Raw genomic sequence first — 11,867 nt, forward strand, 5'->3', positions numbered from 1 at the left:
ATAACGAGCCAAGCAATTGGAGCGAACAAGGTATTGGTTTAAATACATGGTGTTAGATTGTTTTGACCGACTGAAAAAAAAGTCTTAATACACAAGAAAATATAATAATAAAATTTGGACAATGTGCAGTACAGTGTGCACAGTATGATGTTTATGATGATATATATAAAAACCGAATACATTCTAATTAAATATAAACACATTGAACAGCGTAGAATATTGTAAAGTAAGGCATTAGCCGAAAACAAGAAAATGTTATATATTTTATACAAAATTGAGTTTCTTTTAGAGAAAGATGAATGCAAATATATTAATTCATGAGTATTGAATCACAAGTAATACTTCAGTTGTTAATGCGTTATTTGATAAAATAATATATCTCGGTATTTGCAAATGAAAATTATCAGATATACATATGTGTATAAAATTTACGCCATACTTCACCATTGTAACTTGTTGAGATTCAAAATTGTAAATTGTTGAGATTCATGATTGCGAAGTATACTACAAAAATAGATGTAATGAGCCTGTTGATTATTTGCGATATTGATCAGTGAAATTACATTTATATTTTGTACATGTAATTCATTAAATAAGTCAAATACGCATACCTAAAGGAAATACCATAAAAATTAAATGGTACCTTAGAAGGTAATAATAACTTCACAAAAAGTATATATATATATATATATATATATATATATATATATATATATATATATATATATGTATATATATATATAATGTCGGTGTTCATATATATATGCATATATATATATATATATATATATATATATATATATATATATGTATATATATATTTATATTTATATATATGTATTAATATATAGATGTATATATATTTAAAACAATTTTATTAAACTCAAAGTTAATGAAATATCAATTATCTCTCAAGGCATATCTATATTGTATGGTATATTTATGTGTAAGTAATACGCCAGATTTTATATAGATATACCCAGTTACATACACATGCTTACATACATACATACACATATCTATTCATACACAAATACATGCATTATTATTAACTTAAAAAATATAGTGTCACACTGGCATATAGATATCTTTCTGTATACACACACACACACACACACACACACACACACACATATATATATATATATATATATATATATATATATATAATGTGTCAGTAGATCCATGTTGAGATTTACATAGGATGATCGTGCTTTATATTTAAGGTTTTAATGAAGTATCCCTTAATACTTTACCATTTCTTTAGTTTTTCACACACACACATACATATATGCAGAGAGAAATTAATAAATGCAAACTTTTTTTCACATCAATTCAAGTGTGGTCATCGCACATAAAATAGAGACTCTACACAGCCTTGCTTCAATGAATTGGTGACTCTCATATAAACACATGCTTTTCCGAATACATACACCTATATATGTATATATATATATTAATGGTTTACTTACCTTCAGTGTAAGCCAAGTTGGAGATGAGTACTCCGTATAAAACAAGTTGAAAAACGAGCATATCGCGTATAGCCATCACGGCGTTTGTATATTTGCACGTATATGAGTGACGGCGTACAATAAGGTGTACGTGGAGACGACGATGTGTGCGCTTTATGCGGACAGATAGATGAGTTAGACTGGATAGATAGACAGACAGACCAAGAGGCGGGCTTGATTGGTTGGCTATATGGAGTGTGTGAGTGTGTGTGCGTATCTGCGGCGGAGAGGATGTTATAGTGAGCTTTTAAATAAAGGGGTGAGTGGGAGGGAGGGGGTGTTCAGGTCTTGAGCGGTTGTTCTCGCTTTTCCTCACTTTGACGAGAAACACAGTTGAGCTGTTGTGTTTAGAGATATTTCGGTGGCGATTCAGTCAGTGTCCGTGTTAGCATCATCCAGACGCGTTCGGGTACATGTATGTGTCAGGTATACGAACCAAATTGTGTGGGCATGTGTGTGTGCGCGCGTGTGCGTGTGTGTGTATTACAAATGACAACTGTGTATTTGTGTGGGTGTAATATTGGTTATGTACGAGTAAGTATACAAAATTAGGTTTGTTTTTTAAAATTATGTTTTATATATACTGTACCTACGTAGGTATAGATTTTATACGTAGTATACACGTCTGAAAGGAATCTGGACTTTTATTAAATGCAAGATGTATTGTGCAGAAATATGATTATTTTTTAAAGAATGTACAAAAAAAAAAGTTTCCTGTATTTTTATCTCCCCGTTTTGAGTTTTAATATATGTCATGGAGTATATACATTGTATCATAGATATAAAATATATAGGATAATAATTTTGTGTTATAATTTGTGTGTATCTAATTTTTAAACTTACTCAATAACATATGTAAATGTGTATGTCAATTTATCTCTTACAATTTCAATTGAAACATTTTCTAACGATTTTATTTTTATTCTAATTTGTGTTTTTTTTTTTTTCCTAAAATTTTACAAACGCAAAAATAAATAAAAAAATATAGTGATCTCGAATTTCGAAGTTTTTATTATATTTGGCGTTCCGGCAAGTAAATGACAAAACAGCTAGTTTAAACAATATTGGAAATAATGTTGACGTTTTATTAATACAACACAATATGTTAGTATTCTTTTTATTATTGTTTTAATTTAAAAACATTTACACCTCATTCGCTAATATGCTTGTTGGCAGTTTCGGTTTTTAAACGGCGTATCGAAGATGTACTACATGTAAAACCACAACTTATAGTTGTTTGGTGTACATCGGTTATACGAAGACGTGTAAATGCATAAAAAACATTTATATATATGAAAAAAATTCGGAATGACAGAAATGTTGGCCTGTTTTTTTTGTTGTTTTTTTTTGTTATAAAATTTATTATTTTCGTTTTTTTGTGTTAATTTCTGTTTTTCTTTTTTTTATTTATTCTTTTAAATATGCTTACACACATTTCAGCAACTAGTTGCCTCCATAGTGGTGTGTATAGACTTTAATAACGCAGCTAATGTGAGATCATTTCTCATATGGAAAAGGTTGTAGATCGGCGAGATCGCTAGGTGATAATGAAGGGGGGCTTTATAGCGGGGACCAGTTGTCGGGGATAGTTGGCCCGGGGCTGTGGTAAATAGATAGATAGCAAAGTAAATAGATATATTGATATGTAGTGAACTAAGCCACTAGAGAGATATACTGAGGAAGGGCGACAAAAAAGAGAGACAGAGAGCGAGAGAGAGAGAGGGGGGGAGAAAGAGGGGCTAGAGAGATTGGGATAAATAATTACAACTGAAACCTACAGAAATCGTCTATCTAATTACAAATTATATGGTCACGTTGTTCTGAATTAAAAATATTTGTTAGGGGATTGACAAAATATTTGAAGAGGCAAGTAGTATACATTAATCAGTGTCAGAAACCCACTCCGTCAGGTGTAGTAGAAGGGTCAACAGTAACACTTAGAAACACGAGTAGTAGTTGGTGGCGTCGATAGGTTAAAAGCGTAGTAGTAATAATGGTTTAAAAAAAAGACATCGTTAGTTTAAGCTAAGCAACTATCAATATCTCTTGTAGAAGTGTAAGTAGAATTTAGTAGCAGTTTGTTAGTGCAACAGTAGCAAGTGTAGTTCTTTTGGACAGTGATAGTAGATGTAAGCATTACAATATGCGACTGTGAGGTTATTGCATTAGCAGTAGTAATAATAGTTGCGTGCATATGGCAGAATGGACTAAACACTAAATGGAGACAAGACGTTCGGTTAAATTTAACTGCACGTTAAGTTTGTATCCGTTTTTGGAATGATTTCAAAAGACCATATCGTAGAATATACAGAATAGGATGAAAAGCAATGATGGAAATACTGATTATTTTTTTTTTTGCTTATTTTTCTCAACGTATTCTTTCACAGGCCGGTAACGTCCGCTGGATACCTTTATAAATATGTTGTTTAAAAAGAAATATGCAAAGTATGATATATACAGTGATCCGAATTAGACGTGGTGAACTATAATTCCGAACGTTGCGTTCCGTCCCGGACCTCTCGTCTCGGAAAGAAAAGCTTCGTAATTCCGGTCTTTCCGACAACATGTAAAACAGCAACCAGGCCGACTGGCAACGGGTACTCTTAATATTTCAATATGTTCTTCACACCCAGCATTTCACTCTCTTTCTCAGACTTTCTCTATCCCCCCCTCTCTCTCTCTCTCTCTCTCTCTCTCTCTCTCTACCTCTCTTAACATTTCCTACTTCCTTTATTTCCTTATCCCTTTCTATTCCGCCTCTCCCGCTCCCGGTCATTCTTTCTTTCCCGTCTCCTCGTCATATTTGTTTCTAACACTTGTGGCGGTCGACTTCCTTTAATGCTATTCTAAACTGCTTATATTTGCTTTTGCGTGTTTATAGTCATGTGTGTGAACAACTGTGTGTGTGTTGAGTGTATGTTTATTTCTGTATTTGTCTGAATGAGCATGTTTTCAGTGATTGAGTGTGTTAATATGTTATATAAGGCAAGGTAAGTATTATGGAGTGTGTACACATATGGGTAAACTGTGTGTATTAATGTGCGTGCTCATGTGTGTCATTAATGGGGCATGCACGCGTGATTATCTTAGTATGTATGTATTTAAGTGTGTGTCTACACACACAGACACATACCTATATATATATATATATATATATATATATATATATATATACAGACGCACGCACACACACACAAATACACCCATATATATATATATATATATATATATATATATATATATATATATACATATATATATATATATATATATATATATATATATATATATATATATATATATATATATATATATACACAGCTTACTTTGAGGTAATTGCGCCAAGTTCGGGGTAATTGCACAAAATGGCTAAGAGTGCTCTTTTACCAACCACGAATATAAAGACCACTACTTTTATTTGGCGCAATTACCCCCTGATTTGACGAAAATACCCCAAAGTTCATATCTATCTATATATATATATATATATATATATATATATATATATATATATATATATATATATATATATATATATATATATATATTTATATATATATATATATGTATATATATATATATATATGTGGGTGTGTGTGTGTGTGTGCGTGTGCGTGTGTGTGTGGTTGGTTGGTTGGTTGATTGGCTGTTTTTGTTTTACGGCATATCAACTCTTTTCAGATTATTTAATGCCGAATCCAAAGATTTTGAAGAAAGATTTTTTAATAGAATATATTTGTTGTCAGAGTGGACCTTGGAAAAATGTCAATTAAAGGGTGGCTCCACACACAAAGCCCGCAAGCTGGGGCCTCACCACTGAATATAGTTTAAGGTCATATCTAGGACCTGTGTATGTGTGTGTGTGTGTGCGTGCGTGTGTATCTGAGGATATATATGTTATTATATACATTCCACTATATGGATTCGAAAACTTAAGCACTGTAACTAAATACGGAAAATATATAGAAAATATATATTATATTTAATAATCGCTCATAGTGTGTATATAAATATAATCCTTAATCATGTGTGTGTATGATATTTATTTGTATATATATATATATATATATATATATATATATATATATGTATATATGTGTGTGGGTGTGGGTGTGGATGTGTGTATGATATATATTTGTATACATACACATACACATATATATGTGCATTAATGTTTATGTGTTTGTGTGCTATTTTGTCAGCTTTTCATCATGTGTGTAAGCGTGTTTATCTTGTGTAGAATTATGAATATGTGAGACTGCAAACTGTAGAATAGTGGTGATATCTACATGAACAAATATGTATGTGTTAGTTTATACACGCCTGTCTATATGTGTTCATATAAGACATGTGAGTGATTGAGTGTGTGCATATTATTTGGCCGTCAGAATGTGCGTTGTTATGTGTGTCAGCGTGTGTCCAATTTCCTAATTGGAACTCTTTAACTCCTGCATATACGGATCACTTGTTTTCTCGGTCGGACACTGAACCGGAAAAGTTGTAAGCAATACCACTTTTTTCAGCAGCTTTTGTCAAGTGACTCACACCAGATGCTTATTCGATACATAAATGGAAAGCTAATACATTACTCGGAACGAATTTCTAATTCTTTACACATTAGAACTGGATATAGATGATCATTACTGAATAAATGGCGACTTCGTTCATTCTGAAACCGAGCATTCTGTATGTCTGTCTGTCTGTCATTCTGTATGTATGTCTGTCTGTCTTTCTGTCTCTCTCTCTCTCTCTATATATATATATATATATATGTGTGTGTATGTGTAATATGCCTCTCTCTCTATATATATATATATATATATATATATATATATGTGTGTGTGTGTGTGTGTAATATGACTATATCTACTAGCGAAGAACCTGTAAATGCAACATGCCTTCTTTTATCTAACGAATATTGCTACATTGACATCTGATTCATCCGACGGTTTCATTTTACCAGGTTTACACTGAAACGAACTGAAACATATTAAAGATATTCATTGCATTTAATTGAACGCTCTATTCAAAAACCTTATGTTTATTGAACTTAGTAACCTGTGTATGAGGACCACTGTGTATATATTAGTTTAGGCATGTCTGTCAACATGTATTCTTATGAGATTATATATGTGTTCATGTCTCTTTACATTTCCTACTGTTATGTTTATGGATATCCAGTGCGAACGGGGACATCCCCGTATAATGCTGCTATCTGTACACAGAAGAGCTTACGCAGATAAATAAAGTGTATATTAGTATACGTTTCACATTCGAATCAAAGCGTAATTAAAAGTAAAAATACAATAAAAATACAATTACAAAAATTATACACTAATTTAACTGGTTTGACATTCAGTGTTTGCGCAAACCCATTTATTCAGAGAGGAGAATTATAGCCTTCACATGAACATGAGTTTTTATACTATTATTGTATAAATATCTGAATGTATAATTTTGTACATATATGTGTATGTATATCTGTACAATTATATAAGTGCAACTTTTTGTGTGTGTGCGATTTTGTTCTATACTGACTCGGACTTAACAGCTTTTATTGAAAAATTACAGAACTTAAGTGTATAAGTCTGGAAGTGACCTTAGCAAAGTTTTGTCTTAGAATATCCCTATAATTACCGAAAATAAATCATCGAAACCGTTATTTATATTCATCTGTCATCAGAGAGGCAATTTTTTCTATGTCGTCGCCAAGCATCAATGATAGAACAACGGGCCATAAAAATTCTACTCTCGGTAAATTGATAGCATGTCTTTTCCTTTTTTTTTTTGTATGACGTGATCTTTGGTTTAAAAATCCGCAGGTAAATTTATTAATTTGTTTCTATTAAGTGAACAAAATTTTATAAGACTTAAAAAAATTATGTTTTTATTTATATTTTTTTCTTTACATGTCGTAGTCTGTAGGTTTAAACGCCGCACGTAAATTTTTGAATATCTTTCTTTCGTTAACTGGGAAAAAAATATATAAAATAATTTTATAAAAGAAACATGTTCCCGAGAGTGCAATAGAGAATAACATATATTTTTGACTAAGTTAGGCATGGAGGATTGTGAAGCTGCCTCTCGGGTGCTTTCAATAATTTCGATGACAATAAAAATACAGGAATGTTAAATATTCGTTGATCATCAGTCAATCCCGGGCAACGCCGGGGTTCTTTTCTAGTATATATATATATATATATATATATATATATATATATATATATATATATATATATAAATAGTAATCTGACAATAATTCTCTATTATTGTATAATAGATCACCAGTGTACTGCAAAATCATTTCAACCATGATGATACAGTAACATATAATATATCCAAGGCATAACGAAACGGATTAATTTTCGCAAAGAGTTACTGCATGTTTGGCTTAGATATCTTACCAAATACTTTTGGTGTCTACATACACGAGCCCCACTTGCATGCAATATGGATCTTAATCTTTTTCAAGAATTAATTCTGCAGTTGAATAACAGTTATCATATCCTTTTTTCTTTCAACATTCATTACAAGTATCTATGTCCATTTAAGGCATTATATATTTGATATTTTCTCTGGATGTGATATTAAGCAAAATAATTCCGAATTCAATATTAGTATTTTGCTAAAGAAATTTCCTCTAAGGAGATGTACTTACATTAAAAATCCAAGGATTAAGGACATAAATTTAAATTATTTTGATTAAAACTAACATAAATTTAAATAATTTGATTAAAACAATAAATGTTAAATTTTATTCGAAAATTGATTCTTTTAAAATAAAACTTGAACATATAAACCATGATTTTTATTAGGCTTATCTAGTATATTTAGCAATTATATTTGGCTGAGATAGTCGTATATGAGTGTTTTCCTCCTATTCTCTGAGACGTCAACGCAACTAGATTCACCAACCTGTAATCTAATCTTTTTATAATAAACTTAAAAAATTAATCTCCGACAGCCAATGGAGAACCATAGAACGCCCGGATCTAATACAAAATCTTTCTACCAAAGTACTCCCAAACACCGAAATTGAAGCCCTTAGTTTCGGACTAAAATTCGTAACTGGTACACATTCAAATATTACCGCCGACACACATTTGAAGAATTACAAACATTAAGATACGGATTTTCAAAAAGGTTTCATACAGGGGGTTATTTCTGTTGCAGTTACTCGTCCATATGAAACGATACTTCCTAAGAGAAACATATATTCTTTGAAACACCTAGCGGATAAGAATTTGATTGTATCACCAGCTGATAAATGTGGTGTTATAGTATTAATGGAAAAAGATGAATACCTGGAAAAAGTTTCCACATTGTTGGCAGACAACGACACTTACACCAAAACTGATTTAAAGACAGTAAATCGAAGTATTGAGGATTTCAACCAATCTTATAAAAAAATTATAAAAAACGAGAAAACTTGGATTTCATACATTGAATACCAACCCAATGTTCCGTCACTATATGGCCTTCCCAAAACTCACAAAATAGATATCCCTATGCGCCCTATATCCGACATCGGTAGTGCAACACACACAATTGCACGTGCCATATCCAACGTTTTGACTCCACTACTGGCAACTATCAGAACCTCCCACATAAAGAACTCCGGAGATTTACTCAACAAAATAAAAAAAATATTAATGTACAAAACAAAACTATACACAACTCAGATATAACATCATTATATACTAATGTCCTCATTAAAAATGCTTGGATTTACTCCTTAAACACTTTAAAAAAGCTAACGTTAGCTTACCTTTTCCTCCCGACAGTCTTATAAAAATCATTAGACTTATAACTCACATGGCTTATTTTCACTTCAATAGCAATTTCTATAAACAAAATGTTGGTCTTCCTATGGGTAACCCTCTGAGTGGAGTATTAGTTTGCCTTTTCTTAGAATTCCTAGAATCTGGTCCTTTCAAATTCAGATTACCCCCAAACACAGATTATTTTAGATACATTGACGACATTTTAATTTTTCTTCATGAAAACACGCGCATAAATATAATTACAGACAAATTAGTGTCAGTCGAACCTTCCATAACGTTTATCTATGAAACAGAAAACAATAACTCATTACCTTTTCTAGAAATATTTATTATAAAATCCAATTATAAACTATCCCTCAAAGTTCACCGCAAAACTACACACAAAAATGATTACATACATTTCTATTCACACCATAATAATAAAATAAAAACAGGGATGATAATTATTTTATTCTTACGTGCTTTCAGAATTTGCAGTCCTGAAGGTCTGGACGAAGAATTCAAATACCTTACAAACATTTTGAAAACCTTGCAATATCCAACATATTCCATATTGAATGCTAAGAGAAAAGCCACACAAATATTTCCAGAATAAATAATAATAAAAAATCATATACACTAGACCTTTCCCTCATAAACAGACATCTTCTTTTGCCACAACAATAATACAATAATCTTTAACACACTAACAAACTAGAAATGCCTATCGTACAAACAATATCACTAACCATAAGAAACATATTAAAAACAAAGAAATATCTCCAAAACAAACCAGTTTCCAATGGAGGTATATACACTATTCTTTGTCAAAATTGCCTTCATAAATATGTTGATGCTCCCCAGCGTAATTTGGAAAAAAGGCCCAGTGAGCATAAAAGAGATATAAAAAATAGCGATTCTCTAAGTTCTTTCATTCATTGCAACATGATCACATCTTTGACTTTAAACAAGCAAAATAGTTAAATTTATTTCAAATAAACTGCGCCGGAGACTTCTTGAATCGGCACTTATCGCAAATTCAAGCACAATAAAACAACGTGAAGGTTTCTATAACGTAGCGTCATTAATAAGTAAACTTTTATTTAAAGAACATTAGTTAAATGTAGACACAGGTTAACCTTCTCACCCCATTCAAACATCCCCTGTAATAATTTATTTCTGCCCCCCCCTCTCTCTCTCTCTCTTTCTCTCTCTCTCTCTCTCTCTCTCTCTCTCTCTCTATATATATATATATATATATATATATATATATATATATATGCAGCATGTTTTCTCTATGGTATATTTCATTAAGAAATATACACGATTTTTATCTATTAATACTATTTTCGCTAATTTCCAACTTCTGGCGGGAACTGGTTGATGTAATCCCTATATGGGATTACATCAACCAGTTCCCGCCAGAAGTTGGAAATTAGCGAAAATAGTATTAATAGATAAAAATCGTGTATATTTGAGGACTGAGGACTTTTCAATCATTCAGGATTCATCGTCAGGGAGAAATTACTCTAACTGAACAATTTATATATATATTTTTTTCATTTGTTAATTGTTTTCATGTTTTCCATTCGTTAAAATAAATAGCAGCCTGGGATGTTTGCTAAGCTATTAAAAGAAATAAATATACACACAGTTAAGGGTGTTATGATTGTCGCTAAAGTTTATATAAATAATAGTTGCTGTTTTTTTTATTTTATTAGTAATACTTCCTGTATTAAAGGTTTCCGTTTATTATTGATTTGTTCAAGTAGAGACGTGTTGTTAACAAATTTTTTCCTAAAGTTATAAAGAGAAGAGGAATGTTGGTTATTCAAGTGGTTATTACAGTGGAAACACACACACACACACACGCGCGCATATATATATATATATATATATATATATATATATATATATATATATATATATAAGTATATAGATTTGACAACCACCCATTTGTCGAGGAAATTAAGCATGCATCGATGGCGAAAACAGCGCTATATAACCACGTTGTATATATATATATATATATATATATATATATATATATATGATTGCAACGTCTTGTCAGACGAGTGCCACTCCCTCAGACAAATCCATGAGCCCAAATTCCTGAGGGAGTATCTATACAAATATGATGTTACAGAGTCTTAGCTTTGTACGACAGCTAAGTCTCTCTCTCGGTTAAAAATGTTGAGATCCAGCAACATGCAAGAGCAAGATAGCCAGCAACAAATAAAACTGCGGACCAGCTTAATGCGGGTAATGATCTTCCGCTTTATGTTTTTTTTTTAAATCAGAGATTTGCTTCTCCTAGAAAGGTTACCTTCACCACGGGTTACGGGAGCCCTCTCCACCCCAATACAAATATACACACACACAAATATACACGGTGCTAGTTGGCCGTTGACCCAGAAAAAATTGTTTATTCGCCCTTTGGAAGGTCTTGCTTTTAATCCTTCAGGGAGACTAGCCGCCCTCCTCACCAAGCAAGACTGGTGGGGTAACCAGTTTAGTCGCCGGTGACCCGACCATGAGGCAGGTAGTACTGAGTTACATGGTACCAGTAGCACATGACATGACCTGACATATA

At 31.9% G+C, this 11,867-nt stretch overlaps 1 protein-coding gene across 2 annotated transcripts in view; it reads right to left on the minus strand.

Annotated features, from left to right (window-relative positions):
- Positions 1–4,182, minus strand: part of LOC145247339 (uncharacterized) — a 421,480-nt gene extending 417,298 nt beyond the window's left edge. For both annotated transcript variants that reach the window (XM_080109003.1, XM_080109002.1), the window contains exon 1: positions 1,473–4,182. In XM_080109003.1, the coding sequence (XP_079965129.1) occupies positions 1,473–1,548 (76 nt within the window). In that variant the 5' untranslated portion in view covers positions 1,549–4,182. The remainder of the gene's footprint in view (positions 1–1,472) is intronic.
- Positions 4,183–11,867: the final 7,685 nt, after the last annotated feature.

The sequence above is a fragment of the Euprymna scolopes genome, chromosome 25 (genome assembly GCF_053919585.1).
Source record: "Euprymna scolopes isolate OS-2025 chromosome 25, ASM5391958v1, whole genome shotgun sequence".
Classification (NCBI taxonomy): domain Eukaryota; kingdom Metazoa; phylum Mollusca; class Cephalopoda; order Sepiida; family Sepiolidae; genus Euprymna; species Euprymna scolopes.